This window comes from Triticum aestivum, chromosome 2B, assembly GCF_018294505.1.
Source record: "Triticum aestivum cultivar Chinese Spring chromosome 2B, IWGSC CS RefSeq v2.1, whole genome shotgun sequence".
NCBI classification, from domain to species: Eukaryota; Viridiplantae; Streptophyta; class Magnoliopsida; order Poales; family Poaceae; genus Triticum; species Triticum aestivum.
In genome coordinates, this window is record NC_057798.1 from 784,369,744 (window position 1) to 784,387,556 (window position 17,813).

Below are 17,813 nucleotides of genomic sequence, written 5' to 3' on the forward strand. Positions count from 1 at the left end.
AACCAGTTGCTTTCCTTACAGCATGACTATTTCACCGAACACAACAGCATACTCGCTGCCATGGTAATCATGAAGAAACAACATATATATACTGCAAATATGAATGGATGGGAGTGGGAGCATACAGTTGGTCGCACAACCCTGAAATTGTCAAGAGTAGAAGTTGTATGAAACTATGAATACTTCGAAGCTGTCCAGCTCTGTCCTTTTAGCCATTTTTTGGGTAGCAATATACCTAGGCTGTTGAGCTGTTTCTGTGTGATCATGTTATATGTGGGTGAAGAGATATTATGGTACTCTCCTTTGTCAGTATGTATTTTCTCAGATGTATGTGTAACCTGCGTATGTTGTAAGTATCATGCTCTATGTTATTCATAATATGTGCCCGTTGTTTTGGCAGTCTTCTGTATCACCCAGGAAACAAAAAAGGGTTTAACGAGTTCAGGCATTTGTACATAAGTGTCACTGTCGCGCGAAATATCAGCAGAAAGTTATTTAGGCCGGTACGAATGGGGTGAATTCAGGTGAGAAGACCAACAGAAACGCTGGAGCTGAAGCTGCCGCTTTCCTGTGCAGTTCAGTGCAGCATACCTTGTTGGTTGTTGCAATCCCACAAATGGCTCCGGTCGCTAGCAGCTGTAAGCCTGTGGACTAAGCATTTGTAGTAAGAAGATTAACCAATGTAAAGGTTAAGTGGCATCAAAAAGACATACGTACAATGATTTATTAGCACACAAATGGCTACAAATTACAATGGTTACAACATCTATCAGGAATATATAGATTCCAGCTGGTACTTTTACGCCCATTATTTCCTTGCAGCATGACTATTTCGTTAGACAACGACATATTCACTGCCATGTTAATCATGAAAGAAGAATATCTGGTGAAAATGTGACTAGCCAGAACTATAAGTGAGTCCTATGACATACAGTTGATCGGGTCCAACGACTCCGAAGACTGTCAAGAGTAACAAGTTAGAGCTTTGACAATGATACCAAATCAGATGGCCAAAACTTTTGGCATATTGATGCCAAGTTAGAGCATGCTTTGACATTAAAAAGAAATTTGAAGAAAGGAACATAACAGATTTCTGTGTGACAGATTATATTATGCTGATATATGTACTGCATAAAGAAGACCAAAATGGTGTTTTACTATCGATTTCCGTCCCCTGCTGATACAACAATACAAGTTCAGAATTGAGGCCACTGCCATCTAAAGTGGCAAAAGAGAACCATCAGAGCAAGAGAGCAGGAGAAGGATCATCCAATCCAAAGCACCCTATCCAGCACAGAACACACAGTTGAATCATATCTGTGCACTCCACTGGACCCTCTGCTCGTTGATCTATAAAATGTAGTGAACTCGTCGTATTTGAATCTGGTGTTCGATAAGCAGAAGAATGTGATTCCCTATCCTGATACATTTGGTCATGTTTCCATCCTTTAGCAGAAGAATCTGGTGTTTGACAAGCAGAAGAATGTATAAAATGTAGTGAACTCATCTAAAGTTGGTCTGGTTGCTTTAGTGTGAACCTGAGCTCCATGTGGCCTGCACATATGATGCACATAATTATCGCTCCATTTGATCATGTTTCCATCCTTTTTTGCTTATCTAAAGACGAAATTATCGCTCCACGCTGTGTAAAGAGTAGTGTGTTCCCTCTGTTTGATCACTATAGTGATAATGTGGTAAATTAGGTGAGCAATTCAACTTTTCGTGCCCTTTTAGCAAAGATATGGGATTGATCATGCTAGCTAGCTTTAAGCAGATTTGAGCATCATATCAGGAATCGCTTTCAGAGGAGTCAAAATGCTCTCATCTCTATAATCAAAATGCAACATAAGGTAGTTGTATATCATGATATTTGACATTCCATATACGTTGGCATCTAGAATATATATTCTGCTAGCCCAAAAGGGGTAATGATAAGATACTCTGGTAGAGGCCTACAAGCACCAAACACGACCATTAGATCTTGTTCTCTAGGACGTGCACATATAAATAGATGCTGGATGGAAGAAACACTGCAAACCAAGAACTGAAGAGACCGAAGTTCAGTAGTGGTAACCCATTAGCAGAGAGCAAGCCTGTGTCTTGTTCCTCCCTCAAGGCTATTGGCCTTGGGGTGTGGTTTCATGGGCAGTCTCCTTGGCTAGCCTGAGTGGCTCTTGCCGCCCATGCTAGGCTGTCTCTTTCATAAATCAGTGCATGCTGATGTTCATGTTCATGTTCCATGCATGGAGAAAATTAGCTCGGTGCGGTCGCAAAGATGTACAAAATGGAGGATGCCATCTTTTAACTCGAGGGTTTTTTGCAATGGAATAAAAAAATTATAGAAGAGGAGAAATAAGCCCACTAAGCCTGGTTAGTTGTGCATAGTGTCCTTGTCATTGACAATGACATCTCGCTTTCTGGCTTTACTAAACATCATCATCATAAAATCTAACTTTTGGCCAGCTGATTCCCCAATATGCAGTACAGTTTTTTTGTCACTTTTTTCTAAAATTAGTACAGTTCTGTATTCGTAGGCAGACTAGCAATGCAAAATATGTGAATGCAGGCAGTTCACTGTGCATAATGGCCCTATTTGGGGGTGCTCGGAAATTTACGATTTACGCATAGGAACAGAGGGTGTAACTAATATGTGTTATTCTTTATTTTTCTGTTACGTGTGTCCCACGAAAAAGAAGTGGAGTATGTTTTTTTAACCGGAGCCTCTCGGCACAATACCTGCTATTTGTTTGGGTGTTGCTTTTGTATTTTGGGTTTTTCAACCGAAGCCAGAAAAGGCACAAACAAATAGGAGGGCCATGTGTAATTTACACGCTTTGTGCTGTTAGGCATTGTTAGCTTTCAATACTCTCAAAATAATTGTAGCTTTTCACACATAAGAAAGATCGGGTTTTAGCTCCATGGTAGCTATGAGTGGAGGTCGGAAAAGAAGAAGACGAAGAAATTTGATTGTACAGTTCACTTCTTCACATATTTGAGTTAGTATAAACAAATTACAATTAGTCTATTGTCACCACTAATCAGTATGAGGATTGATAATGCTTTAAAGAAATTTGATGTTACATGCACACAATAATCATTGCATTACTCTGATGTGGATAGTGGATTATCCATACGGCTGTGCTGTGGGTGTGTAGATGCAGGAAGGATGCATTATGACGTCTCCTGACCAACATAGTGCAGGACTGCAGGGAGCTGATCCCTTGAAACATCCATCTGAGCTACTGTCGGCCGAAATAAAGCCTAATTCTACCACTGGAAAAGAGAATATGGAGTTACCGAATAATCTGAACACCACGACAAAGAAGGTTGCTTCAAACAGCAGATAAAAGTGATGATCAAACGGGAAATGCAGAAGAAACTCATGGAAATGATGCGGGGACAACAGGAGAAGCAACTGTTGAAGATGACGAGCCTTAGAGGAGGAAGCTAATGCATCATTCGATTTGTTTCGGGATGCAGAAGACCTCCCTGAAGAGTACAGTTATAATTACGATGTATGTTATCTCCCTGAAGAGTACAGTTATGATTATGATGATTATGTTGACGATACCACGTGGGGAGACGAGGATTGTACAGAAACAAGAGCATGAGAAAGCGGAAGATTATGTGCACATATATGCTCACATATTGTCGACCCCAGTAAGTGAACCTTTTTCTACATATATTTGATGTTTGTTCTATTAATGTTCTTGCGTTGGTTACTTGGTTTGACATTCTTTCTACAGGTAATTGCAGACATTGACAATGACGGTGTACAAGAAATGGTTGTTTCTGTATCTTACTCCCTCCGTCCGGAAATACTTGTCATCCAAAATGAATAAAAAGAGATGTATCTAAAACTAAAATACATCTAGATACATCCCCATTTATCTAGTTTGATGACAAGTATTTCGGGACGGAGGGAGTACTTCTTTGGCCACGAGTGCGGCTGCTTTCTCTGCTACTAATGCATTTCGTACGTGTTGCTCATCAGCTCATGAGATCGGGATGATGAGTTATAAATAAGAATCTCTGAACGTCAGTTTATCTGTGATGTCCTATGTTGCATGCATGTGCGTCATTAATGCCTCCGAGATTAATTTTCCAAAATAGGACCCCTTTGTTCTCTCTTACCATGGACTGGTTGGTTGATGATGGTGCTTCATAGCTAGTCTCAGTTAGATTGTGCATTTGCTTACCTGAATAATTTTATGCTTTGCTTTGATTGTTTTTGTTCTGCTTCATGCTTGTTCCAGTAATGAACCGAAGGTGCTAAAGCAGAAGCTAGGTGTTTGTTTATCTTGCTGTGCTATCTTTTGGATATGATTGAAATGTTTTTTTCTTAATGCAGAACTTTCAGCCACAACATGAGCACTTCATTATATCTTGCCTGTGTTACCGTGGTGGCGTACCTTTTGCAGTCTAGAAGCTATGATAACGCACAGCATTTAAAAGAGCTAGGAGGGAGTATATTGCAAGCATTATAGTTGTTTTTAACCTTGACACAAAACAAGTTAAATGGACAGCAGACCTCGATTTGAGTATCGGAGACAGGAGCTTCTGTGCCCATGCAAATTCATCTCCAACTGTGGTTGATTTGGATGGTGATGGAAATTCGGACATCCTTATTGGAACTTCCTATGGCTTGCTAAGTTCTGCTGTTGACGAATTAGATGACCAGAACTGTTGACACAAGATACCAAGTTAGAACAACATTTGCTACCAAAGCAAAATTTTGAAGAAAGTAACATGACAGATTTCAGTATACCAGGTGTTTTACTTTCAGTTGCTATCTCCTAGTGATACAACAGGACAAGTTCAAAAATAAGACCAACCAATATCAGCAAGAGAGCAAGATAAGGATCATCCAATCCCAAGCATCCTATCCAGCACAGAGCACAGCTGTGTCATATCTGTGCACTCCCCTGGACCCTTTCTGCAGAATGCCTTGATCACATTGGCGAAAACGATAGCATCTAAAGCGACTCCTTTCACTAGCATGTCATCAAACAGACTCAAAGCCTCTCGAACATTTCCGCTCGTAACCAACCAGAAAGCCAGATGCGCTACAGGCTCCGCAGGGTAGCCGCCGTCGATGTGCCTGACCAGATTGGCAGCCTCAGTCCTCCTCCCAGACCTAAAGAGGCAATCGACCAGCGTGTTGTATGTGATTGTATCTGGGGTAATCTTCCCTGCGTCAACATCAGAGAACAAGAACCCGAGCTCGCCCTCCTTTCCAGCACAGTAGAACTGATGGATCAGAATGTTACAGGTCACAGTGTCCGCCACAAACCCGTTGCAACTGAAGACGAACTTGGCGAGCTCAAACTTGCCGGCTCGGCACAGGGATGAGATCAAGATGTTGTACGTCTGCACATCGGGTGTTATGGGCTTCTTGAGCAGATCGGTGAACAGCCTGAGGGCAATCAGCCACTGCATCTTCTTGGAGAAATGTTCCATGACCGTGTTGTACGTCACGACGTCGACCTCGAAGCCCAGCTCTTCGCAGCGCTCCATCACCACCTTGGCAACCCACATGTCTACATCCTTGGCGGCGTAATCCAGCAGTATGTTGAGGCCGATCACGGTGAGCTGTAGCCCCTTGGCGACCATGATGTCCAGCTGCCTGAACGCGTCCTCGATGTACCCAGCCCGGCAGAGCCCGGCAACGTAGGTGCTGTAGGTCACCGCGTCCGGCACCCACCAGTTCCAGACGCTGTCGTTGATGACCCTCTGCACGGCGTGGAAATCCCCGACCCTGCACAGCCCGTGGATGTAGATGTTGTAGATGAGGACGTCGGGGTTGCACCCGGAGCGGCCCCCGGAGGCGCGCATGAAGGCGATGAGCGCCTCGGCGGCCGGGATGTCGGCGGCGTCGCAGTGGGCCTGGAGTATCGGCGAGTAGACGTGCGGGGGGAGCGGGTAGCCGAGCTCGCGCATTTCGTCGAGCAGCTGGAGCGCGTCCGGGAGCTGGCCCGCGCGGCAGAAGGAGAAGATGAGGTCTGCGTAGTCGACGGCGCTGGGGCGGACGCCGAGGCCGGCCATCCAGTGCAGCACGGAGAGGCCGGCGGCGGGGAGGCCGAGGTGGGTGGAGTAGACGTGGAGGAGGAGCGAGTAGGCGCGGCGGTCGGGCGCCACGCCGTGCGCGAGCATGTCGTCGAAGAGCGCCGTGGCGTCGGCGGCGCGGCCGGCCTTGGCGAGCGCCGACATGGCGGAGACGTAGGAGGCGGCTGTGGGCGCGCAGGCCGCGGGCGAGCCGTGGCGCATGCGGCGGAGCACGCGCAGCGCCGACTCGCCGTCCCCGTCCCGCGCCAGGGCCGCCAGCAGGCGGTTGTAGTCGTCCAGGGTGTGCGCCGGGGAGGAGGAGGGGGAGGAGGTGGTGGTGGCGGCGGTGGAGTGGGTGTGGGTGCGGGGGACGAGGCGCCCGAGCGTGCGCGCCGCCGCGCGCGCCACCGCCGCGGCGGCCGCCGGCCACGCGCCGGCGGCCATGGAGGAGAGTCGGCGGCGGCAGGGCGGTGCCTGAGCGCGGAAGGGCAGGCGGGCTCGAAAGGCGGCGGCTTTGTGGCTGTGGAGCGGCGGCGATGGCGATCTGATGAAGCCGCGGGCCGCACGGTGAGATCCAAGCGGCTGTGTCAATGCCACTGCACAGGTTCAGCTAGTTCAGTAATACTACTAGTACTAGTTTTGTTCCCGATTAAAACGATTTTTTTTTGTACATTCTCAGATTAATTTTGGCACCAGTGTTCAGAATATTTAATCAGGCAGTAACATGAGGTCAATGTGTTTGCTGTGGAGAAAGGAATGTGTTATAGATTTAAGAAGAAAAATCCCTCAAATAGGCTCAAAAACGTCGAGTCATCTTTATCTCAAAATAATAATATCAAGCGAACGTCAGATTTTTAGGCATATGGCAAAACTAATGCTTTTTTTTAAATCTAGGGTTTCCCTGCCTCCCACCAGCGCCATCGCCGTTCCACCTCGTCTCCGGTGGTCTCAGTGTCATGGGAGCGCGGCCGATCCTGGCCCTTACCAGTGGGAGGGCTCCGTTTTTAGATGTGTCTTCGAGATTTATTAGGGTTTGTGTCCAACTCAGAAAGGTGAGATGGCGGCTGCTCCCTGAAGATGGAATAAGGTTCTTCCCGCCTAGCCCCTGTTCTGGTGGTGCATTTTAGCATCGTCGATGTGCGTGTGGATGTGTGTCTTCGGCGGATCTGTCCTTACTGGATATGCTCGGATATGATCGTCGTTCGTCTACGTTCGTGTGTTTTCAGGTTGGATCTTTCCGATCTACGATACTCTTTATCGGCGACGGTTGCTGTTCTGGTGCACTAGTTCTATAGGGCCTTAGCACAACGACTTCCTAATTATCTACTACAACAGGTTTTGCCCGACTCCGGTGAGGGAGGGGGGGGGGGGGGGGACAATGACGGCTACACGCCTTCGGCTCGCTTCAGTGCTTGTAGTCGTCGCTTAGGTGGTCTACGGATCTGGATGTAATTTTTATTATTTCTTGTGTTCGTTGTACTGCCATGATTGAAAATGAATTGATTGGATGTTTTTTTGCATGTTTTTTTATGGCAAGTTGTGTTTCGTTGAGGATGGCAAGTTTAGTTGGCCAGCAAGCATGGCAAATCCATCCCAATTCATTTTTTTACCAAGAAGTTGCCGTGCTTGCAAACTAAATTTGCCATACTCACGCCAATATAAATTGCCATAAAAAACGTTCGATTTGCCATGTCTAAAAATCTGATTTCAAAACTCAAAGGTCGATGATAATGTTCCTACCGTATCCAACAGGGATCAAAGTTGAAGTACAAGCCCGTGGAGCCTGAACAAAGGGAAACTTCAAAAACAAAGGGGAATCATCATTCATGAAGCCTATGGTGAAAACTCAAAACAAAGGGAGCGAAATGAAGCAAACTGCATTGATCTTTCATCAATGAACAATGGCTGACACAATTCAGCTACAGCGCTCAGGGCACCCCAAGGGCCGACAACATGTCGCAAACTAACAACGTATAAGCGCAAAAAAAAATGAAGGGTATGTGAAATCAGCAGAGGTTAGCTAGCATTCTGTACCAACGTAGCAAATCAGCGGGTATTGTGTCAAGTCCTGATGCAAAGTCACCACGAGCATCCCAACGCAGATCATCGAACGGTTTCGTGCATTCGAATTGGTTCAATGCTGACCTAATACTATTGACCTACAGATATCTAATGTGCTGGAACTTTGTTTGAACATGGCCCCGTGTCCTTCTGGCAGAAATCACGACAGGTCCCGGACAGCAGCCTCGCAGATTTTCCACGATCGGTCGTCCTGCCTCCTCAGTGTGTACTGAACTTCATACGTACTGCAAGTATATAACAGTAACAAATTGTCAGTCATTCCAGAGCAGAATTAGAAAGAGCGATCGACAGAAATGGCATGTTCTAAAGTACCTGTAGTAACTCGGCTTCTTGGGCTGAGAGTCATCAACGAGCTCGGCAGCTTCCTCGAGCACAGCATCGATTTCGGCCACTTCACCGTCACCAGCCTCATCCAGCAGGATCTCGGCTCGGACAACAGAGAGATTCAACAGGACAAATCTCCAGTAGCAGGACTGATCCTTTGCTGATAAAGCCAGGTCCTGCCACTGCTCGACAAGAGGGTATTTGATTTGATTATGCACGGCATATACACAATCATGCATGAACTACATGTGCCATTACGTGCTTGATAAAAGGAACTTACCTTTGACAGCATCGAACCGTCGAGGACCTCGGAGAGCATATCGATTTCATAGTCAGGGCCAAGAGCTTCGGACTTGATATCTTGCCACTGCTTCACAAGCGCTTCTGCTTCTTGAAGAGACATCCTTTCCTTGCGAGCTATAGCAGCCACATCACCAGAACCAGGAGACAGATCACTTCTTTCGCCTCTCGAATGGAGCCTATTGCTCAACCAAAGCATTTTCGACAGCTTCTCAAACTGTTCCCTAACTCTGCTACTGATAAAAGAACCTTCTGACAAAGATGCTTCATTCAGAGAAGATGTGACTGCAGATTCTCTAGTTGAGGAGGCAGGTTTTGTGTTCCCAAACTGAAACCTGACCAGTTTCAATGTACCAAATAGGGCAAACCCCAGGACTGCAGTGTAAGCGATTTTTCCTATAACATCCCCAGTCAGGCCCCACGATTCCAAGGTTCTTACAGGATGGGATCCGGGATTGCGCTTCAGAGGAACAGATGTTGTACTTAAACCATTCACTGGCCTATCCGTTGATGAATGGCCCTGGCCCCCCAGGGTGGTTGGTGCAAGCTGCTTTACAGCTTCCCCGAGATGGCTGGTAGAATTTAATCTTGGATTCTGCTGTCCTGAAGTTCTGTTGCATGCGGAGGCACTAGGAGACGTCTGAGAGCTCAAAAGGACCCTTCTCGTGGCTCCTAGTTTCTGCTTGGAAGTGCTAATGAGGCGCTTAGGAGCAGCAAAGAAGTTGACCTGTCATAAGATGACATTGATAGTTAAATTAACCCACAGAGAATGTTATTTGGGATTCAATTACTGAAAATAGCATGGCGCATACCAAGGATGGCGGACAATCTCTTGTATCTGCAAAACGAGAAAGTGCCACCTCCTTCAGCCACAGTTCCTGGTAAAGACAAGCTGTCAAGCATGAGATAGTGTCCACAGAACATAGGCACAGTAATAACTTCAGACAAATATATCCTTCATTTTGAACTGCAAAAATGTCTTATATTCAGGAACAGATGGAGTAGCATACTACAACTTGTTTGTTCTAATTGAACTGCAAAAACGTCTTATATTTAGGAACAGAGGGAGTAGCATAGTACAACTTATTTGCTCTCATCGCAAGATGCAACATACCAGTGACTGGTTGACAGTAACCTTGTCACTGCTGTCTTTCTTTTTAGCTAACCCATAATTTCTTGAATTGGAACTTCCATTACTTTGAAGCTGCTGAAGCTTTTCGAAAACTGTGGCGCCAGATTCCTGAGAGCAAGCCTTTAGTCCTAGTAATGTGCAATTGTGCATTACTAAATTTATAGAAATTGAAATTAGCTTATCACCTCTCCAAGAAGAAACGAGCAAAAAGATTCCTCAAATTTCAGGTCGGTGTTCTCAGATGCAACTAGGCATTCGCAGATGGTTTTAGCTTTACTTATCTGCACAGAGGTAATGTAAATTAAAGAATGGAAAAGCAGCAAACAGGATAGTTTGGTTCCTATAGGCTACAAGTAGAAGAAGAAAAAAGGTACCAACTCAGTCTGCCGAGTTGAAAATCCAGTTGCAAGGTGTGCAAGCATTGCCCTGTAGAAGCAGTTGAAGTCAACTACCACCCGCTGGCTCTGGGACTCCAGCGATTTTTTGTTTTTACGAGTTGTAGCCAAAGAGTCCCAAGAAAGTAGTTCCACAATTTCAGTGGCTAATAACTTGTCCATTGCCTGGCCCAAGAAATAAGGCCAATCATGAACTCTACAAGATGACTCAACATCAAGGCCCTGTCCAAGCAATTCACAGAGAGCTGCAATAGCACCTCGCCTGCGCTCAGAATTTTCAGGTGTACGGGGCAGGCTTAAAACCTCTAGAGTGCAAGCTGGTGCAAGCTCTTCAAGTGATTCTTCAATCTAGTTCATCCAGCAAGAGAAGTTATGCCATGATTTCATACATGGACGAATCTGTAAGGTGAAAGCAATAACATGTTACCTGCTCAAGAAGGGGCATCTTCTCTAAAGATGGTTTTTTCCTCAAAAGATATTGAGCACATGCTAGAGCCTCAAAGCCAAGAGATACTTTACTTTTTTCAAAGCTAGCTTTTGCAATGGAGCACTACAGGAAAATGCATGGAATTATTCCAAATTGCCAAAGATGTACATAATAAACACTGTACCAAGCAGCTTTTATCACTTTAATCATGCATAGTACTTACTTCAGCTAGTGCCATTGCAAGAAGTACATCGTGAGCATATGGCTTAGAATCAGGACGTCGTAGAGCTGCCTGACCAATGTCCAAAACCAGCTTCTCTTCCCCAACCTGCAAACAATACTGGCATGTGGTATCATACACTGGCAATAAACAAACAAGCCAGTACATGATGATAAGACAAGCACATTCAACAGTAAAGAACATAGACCACTAGGACTCTCCATGCTTGAGACTTTAAATCTCACAAACAGCAAACTGATCATCAATCACATTTAAGAATTTTACACCTACCTAGTCCGAAAGATGGGTATAATTGAATTATATATGCTCCTTACAATAATACTACAGATATTCACCATGGAGATTTCATAATTTTGTTCAAGAAGGCATAGATAAATCTGAAACAGCCTGCAACTTTTCAAACTGCCTCCATAAGAAAAATAAGAAACACAGTCGATGTTCAACTAAATATTTCCTGTTCTGCTAATCTTCAGAGAACAGGGCATGCCCATGATATTGACTATCCCATGTGATACAGATGTGAAACATTTCAGTACATGGTTATAAGACAAGCACATTCAACTGTGTCGAACAGAGGCTACTAGGATTCTCCATGCTTGAGCCCTTAAAACATCAAAGTGATCATCGATCACATTTCAGTATTTCACACCTATCTAGTCCAAAAGATGGGCATTATATTCAGTATCTACATGCTCCTTACAATAAATACTACAGATATTGACATACATTTCAGTATTTTACACCTACCTAGTCCAAGGGATGGAGATTATTCAGTATCTACATGCTCTTTATAATAATACTACAGATATTGACCAACATTTCAGTAACCTAGTCCAAAGATGGGCATAATTCAATTTCTACATGCTCCTTACAATAAAAGTATAGATATTGACCATGGAGTTTGCATAATAGTGTTTTATTTTATTAGTCTTTCAAGAAAGCACAGATAAATCTTAAAACACCCTGTAACTTTTTAAACCGCCTTGATAGAAAAAACAAGAAACACTGTCAATGTTCAACTAAATATTGTGATGTTCTGGTGAACTTCAGAGAACAGGACACACCCATGACATTGACTATCCCATGCGATACAGATGTGAAAGGCCTAAACCAAGTTTGAATGGACCAAACTTGATAACTGCCCTTCATTTGTACACATGAATCTTTTGACCAGAAGAGGGGGTTCATGCAGCACATTACCTCCTGCAAGACACACAAGGCAGCAGGCAACCAGCTCCAGGGTATATGGAGAGAGGACCTGGGCGGAACCTTGGCCCTGGTGCTTCCTGCGTACTCCTGTTCGAAGAGAAGCTTGTCTCTCACGTCCAGCAGCAGAGCCTGACAGAAAACCAAACAAGCCGCACAGCGTTAAACACCGAGGTGCGAGCAAAACTGCACCCACGCAATTGCTGAACCGAATGAGCAACCTGTCTGCAGGCGGACACCTCCTCCGTGTACCCGTCTTCGATCTCCGACTTCCTCAGCTCGATGGCCGACTTGACGATCTCGTCCTTCTCGGCCTTCTCCGTGACGCCCAGGATCTGCACGGTCATTTGGACAGATGCGTCAGGACAGATGATCCAGCCGCTTTTGGGCTGGAGAATTAGGAACTCTCGGAACCCATCCGCGGCGGCAGTAGAGTCCAAGCCAAAGCGAGGGAGGCGTGCGGAAGAAACTGCATGCGCGAATTCAGTTTCCAACGGATGCGGGGGCGTTGAATTTTGACCGTAAAATCAACAGCTAGTTCGCCCGTAACGGCATGAGCGGATCGAGCGACCGGCGCGGCGCGGCGGCGGCGGGGCCGGCATTTCCGGGGAATTCGAACTCGGGCCAGACGGGCTCACCTGGTAGCACGTGACGGGGATCTCGACGGCGGGCGCGGCGGGGGCCTCCTGCCTGCCGCGCCCCTCGGCCGCAGACGCCGCGGTCACCGGCGCGGCGGCCCCCGCGACCCTCGCGCGCACCGCCGCCCCTCGCCGCGCGCCCGCCGCGTTGCCTGCGGAGGCATTGCCGCCCCGCCGCGCCGAGGAGGAGGAGGAGGAGGAGGAAGGGGCACCGCGCCGCGCCGAAGAGGAGGTGGAGGGGGACGGGGCGGCGACGGCGGAGGAGGGGTGGAGCAGCGCCGCGGCCGGCGTGGGCATGGCCATGGCCGGGGAGGGAGCGCGTGGGGCGTGGGGTGGGGGGTGGGGGGAGGGGAGCCCTAGCCGGCCCGCGTCTCCGGAGCGCGCGCCTCCATGCGCGGAGGGTGGGGGGTTTTGGGGGGGGGAGAATAAAGGGGGGTGGATGGAGAAAGCGTCAGCGGCAGCGGGCGTCGTCAAGGCCAAGCCAAGCCGGAGACCGGCGAGATGGATCGGGTTTTGCTTTGTTGTTTCTGTCTGCTGCGTGGACCTGGTTCACGAGCTGGTTGGTAGACGAGGTTTCAGTGCTTTGATGGCACGACAGGTGGGCCGCGCCGGCCGCTGACGCGTGGCCCATCCGAGTTCATTTTGCTTTCATGTGAAAACGAACACAATCGTATTGACAGTTTTTGTTTTTATTTGCTGAGGGGAAATCGTATTGACAATTTGCCAGGGACAAAATTAAGCCAAAGACATTTTCTTCTACTCTCGCTCGGTGGCTTATTTTGCATACTATGTGGGCCGCCTCATATTAGCTTCCCGCCCCGGCATGACCTGTGGCCTGCATGTAAACAGCAAGTGGCACGTAAATTTTGTACTCCGAACTCTGAATTTGAATCAGAGCTGAACGTTAGCTCTGAATCTTTCAGACTTCTTGCGTGAACCCAAGTCAAGTGTGAAGCTATATAGTACTCCCTCCGTCCCATAATACAAGAGCCTTATATTATGGGACAGAGAGAGTAGTAAGTATATATGTGTTTAAAAATATTTCAGGATCCAAGTTAATTCGAATCAGAGCTCAAAAATAAAGATCTTGCAACAAAGATTTTCTTTTTTACTGTTCCTCTTCCCCAACACATCCATATTTGGCTGCAAGAATCTAATAATATGGCCGACTTCTACGTGCGATTTGCTTCAGACGCTTCTGAGCCACAACTATTTTATCAGTACTTTCCATTATCATAGCGGCAACTGTATGACACAAGCTATTACGCTTACAGAACATTGGGACTGGGTTTAACTAAAAATGTTGAGAAATCCCTTATCTTAAACTGTAGCAGTGATTAGAGGACTTTGAGCGAAAAGCTCTTGTGTCTTTTTCATAAATGTCCACAGTTTCACTGAAAGTGGCATGTGATGAAATCCAAGTACAAATGCTATCTTTTTTCTTTTTTTTTTGAAAAGGAGGAAAACCCCAGGCCTCTGCATCAATCAATGATGCATGCAGACATAAGTACAAATGCTATTCTTATTTCTGCAATTTATTTCTTCAACATTTATGCATATTCATTTAGAGTAGATAATAAATTTCACTGCATGGAGGCAATTAATGTGCTGACAGTTGATAATAAAATACAACTCCAGAATTAATCCGAAAATTATAACAATTATCTACATGTATGGAGCAGAGATGAATGACTTGCAGATGACGCCATGATGAGCAATCGACGTGACGAGGACCAAGAGAAGGAGAAGAGCAGCAATTGGGGGATGGTCAAAGAGGAGAGCCTAGTGATAACACTATTGAGATTTATGGTGTGACTAAAAGGCTTCAAGGCCCACTAAGCCTAAGCAAAGCTCACACGCTGGGCTTCCTTCCTCGAAATCACTAATTGAGGAGCGCTCCCCGCAACGATTAGTCGGGGAGCGCCCCCGCAACGATTAGTCGGGGAGCGCTCCTCGCCCGCCAAGTGTCACGCGCGGAGCGCTCCTGAGACTTTTCCGATGCGCTCCACGCGTGACACTTGGCGCGCGCACGGCTTCTCCCGTGAATTCCAGTTTCCGGTTTCCCTTTGTGGTTTTTCTTTTTTTCACTTTAGTCCTTATACTTCTAATGTTTTGTAATACCTCTTGATCTGTTTTGAGATCTGTTTCTCTCTGTTGTGGGCGTTCCCTCGTCGCGCACTGTTCATTCTTTGCCGTCGTCTCCGTCCGCCGCCGCCGCTGCTCTTGTGTCGTGGTTACGGCGGCAGCTGTTCCGGCCGCCGCGCTTGTTGCCTGCTCTTACGGCGGTCCTTCTCTAGCGTCGAGCGTGCTTCCCCCTTGGCGATATCGTCGTTCCCTACTGGTTGCCTTCGTGGGTTCCCTCTTTCCCTTGTTCGTTTCTCTTTTTGTTCTCATTATATTTCCGGGATATGGAGATTTATGGGGTAGTTACGGGTGGGGACTACCAACACTATCAGATGTCAAGTTTCAACTGGGTTTTGTGGGATTAGTTCTTGATAACCATTGTGTTCCTTGCAGTTATGGACTGTCCTTTTTGCCGTATGCCTGGTGGCCCGTGTTCTTCTGTTGATTCTTCTGTAGATGGGTTCGGTGTGATCCTGGATCGGCGTTGTTGGAGGCGTGTTGTAAGAAAATCATTTTACAGTTACTCAATTTTTGGCACACACGCTTATTTCTTTTGGTGCTGCCCATGCTGTTTAGATTTTGATTATGATCCTTGTTTTGATTTGTTGTGCAGTATGTTCCGTGCAGTGTTAGAGCTCATCTTGCTCGTTACATCGAGGAGTGTAGGGCTTTAGCCATAAGGAGGGGTGACGAAGATACTGATCTTGCTCTTCAGTGCAATGAGGGTTATTTGTATGGTGTTCTGTTTAGTCATGGTTGTGTGAGGAGCAAATTCCATGGTCCTTCCTGGGAACGATTGGTCAGTGATTATGGTGTTCGTCCTCGTGATATAATGACCATTAGGCTTGAACATTATGGAACTTGGATTGGTATTGATTTTTATCGTGTTGGTCATGGAGATGCGTTGTCTCCTTTACCGTCTGTTGGTAAGGTTTATTTTTAAGGAAGTTTTTATCTTATTTTATTGTACATTTTGATTTTTCTGTTCCCTTGAGCCTGTGTAATTATATTTTGTAGCTCTACATGGTTTGAGCGACTCTGAGAAGGAACTTGTTGGGAGTTGTTATTACACCCGTGGTGTTTTTCTTAATTATCAGCAGATGTATTTCATGAGGTGTCAACTATTTGATGACGAGTACATAGCCTGCTGTCCTTTTGTTCACAGGATTGATTCAATGAATGTTAATGGTCATCATATGGTCAATTTTTTTTCCATTTTTTCTTTGTTTCTGTTTATTTATTTATTTTTATTATGTCTTCTATTTATAGTTTTGAATTTTTATTCTATTTCTGATAGCTTGATGTTTTTTGTCAGGTTATTTCTGGTATTGTTGTGAGGAGTTTGAAGGAGTTTGTGACTTTTTCTAGAACTGGCGTTTTAACTCTTGAAGTTACTCTGTAATCTGGTGATGATGATATATATGTGAGCACTTCTTGCTCCTACTTCATTGGTTTGGGTAATAGAATGGTGTTCAAACAGGAAGGTTTCAGTGATTTTCTCCAGACATCGTCTATTGAAGTAAACAGCTTGGTGCTAATAACTTTCAAACAGCGTGTTGGGAGGCTTGTTGTTATCTTCAATCTTCTGCCGTAGTGATGTTAGTTATAGCCTTTGAACAGAATGGATTTTGTTTAAAAATCTATGCTATATAAGAGGCTTGGCTGTGCATCTCTTTTAAAGATGTTTTTTTGGACGTATGTTATTTAATTGTGGTCATAGTTATAAATACAGTAGAGGCACGTGTGTTGTTTACTCTGAGGCATGGCCGTGCATCTCTTTTTAGTGAGAGGCACCTGGATTTAGCAAACGGAGGCACGGAATTGAAGACAGAACAGGCACGGTTGTGTGGAGGCACGTGGAGTTACTATGGGTTTCATGTGAGGCACGTGGTTTGAGCAAACAGAGGCATCGAATTGCAGTCAGTACATGCACGGTTGTTTGGAACACGGGTATACTAAGAGGAACGTATGTGCAATACCAAAGTTACACGGGCGATGAAGCGTGCCGAACACGCAGAGATACTGTGGGTTTCATGCGAGAGACACGTGTGTGTGTAGCATGTAGAGTTACAGTGGGTTTCATGTGAGGCACGTGGATTGAGGAAATGGAGGCACGTAATTGAAGTCAGTACATGCACGGTTGTGCGGAGGCATGTGCGATCACTCGCGCGGGGCACGTAGAGTTACAATGGGTTTCATGTGAGGCATGTGGATTGAGAAAATGGAGGCACGTAGTTGAAGTCAGTACAGGCACGGTTGTGCGGAGGCATGTGCGATCACTCACGCGGAGCACGTAGAGTTACAGTGGGTTTCATGTGAGGCACGTGGATTGAGGAAATGGAGGCACGTAGTTGAAGTCAGTACAGGCACGGTTGTGCGGAGGCACGTGCGATCACTCGCGTCGAGCATGTAGAGTTACAGTGGGTTTGATGTGAGGCACGTCGATCGAGCAAACGGAGGCACTGAAGTGCAGTCAGTTCAGGCACGGTTGTGTTGATGCACGGTTTTGAACCCTCTTGCTGCTGTCATGTGTCTAGAGGCACGAATGTATGGCAGCAAAGGCATCGGTTCGAATATTTGGTTAGAGAGGCTCGGTTGTGGATGCACAGGTGTGAAGTCTCTAAGGTCATGGGTGCATGGCACCAAAGGCATCGGTTGAGTTGACACTTAGAGAGCCACGGTTGTACATGGTTCAGTTGGACACGGTAGCGTAGTTTTGTGGCATCGTGGAGGACTGGTGTACGGAGAGGAACCTGTGAATGGACGGTGTGGTCAAAGTAACAAAGTTCTTGTCCCTTGCGTCTGTGTACCGAATGTTCTTCTGCAATATTTATGAATTGTTTATGCCAATGTTGATTAAGCATTCTACTGAAAGTTTGCAACGATACCATCACATATT

At 46.0% G+C, this 17,813-nt stretch overlaps 2 protein-coding genes across 6 annotated transcripts; both read right to left on the bottom strand.

The window, feature by feature from the left end:
- Positions 1 to 321: 321 nt before the first annotated feature.
- Positions 322 to 6,641, bottom strand: LOC123047389 (pentatricopeptide repeat-containing protein At1g12775, mitochondrial). Of its 5 annotated transcripts, none has more exons than XR_006422982.1 (3): positions 4,769 to 6,634; positions 4,532 to 4,683; positions 322 to 651 (listed from the first exon to the last, which is right to left on the bottom strand). XR_006422982.1 is itself a non-coding variant. In XM_044470929.1 (2 exons), exon 1 carries the CDS (start codon positions 6,487 to 6,489, stop codon positions 4,864 to 4,866), a length of 1,626 nt encoding a protein of 541 aa, XP_044326864.1. In that variant the 5' UTR covers positions 6,490 to 6,641; the 3' UTR covers positions 4,453 to 4,683; positions 4,836 to 4,863. The 5 variants fall into 5 exon arrangements, 1 of the variants encoding a protein (XP_044326864.1); XR_006422981.1 differs by having other exon boundaries at positions 323 to 644; XR_006422983.1 differs by lacking the exon at positions 322 to 651 and adding an exon at positions 714 to 1,554 and having other exon boundaries at positions 4,836 to 6,641.
- Positions 6,642 to 7,911: 1,270 nt separating this feature from the next.
- On the bottom strand, positions 7,912 to 13,108 carry LOC123047390 (plastid division protein CDP1, chloroplastic). The gene is made up of 12 exons (XM_044470930.1): positions 12,791 to 13,108; positions 12,374 to 12,487; positions 12,147 to 12,284; positions 10,929 to 11,033; positions 10,706 to 10,828; positions 10,258 to 10,626; positions 10,069 to 10,164; positions 9,866 to 9,991; positions 9,564 to 9,629; positions 8,732 to 9,478; positions 8,440 to 8,633; positions 7,912 to 8,351 (listed from the first exon to the last, which is right to left on the bottom strand). Exons 1-12 carry the CDS (start codon positions 13,091 to 13,093, stop codon positions 8,267 to 8,269), a joined length of 2,466 nt encoding a protein of 821 aa, XP_044326865.1. The 5' UTR covers positions 13,094 to 13,108; the 3' UTR covers positions 7,912 to 8,266.
- Positions 13,109 to 17,813: the final 4,705 nt, after the last annotated feature.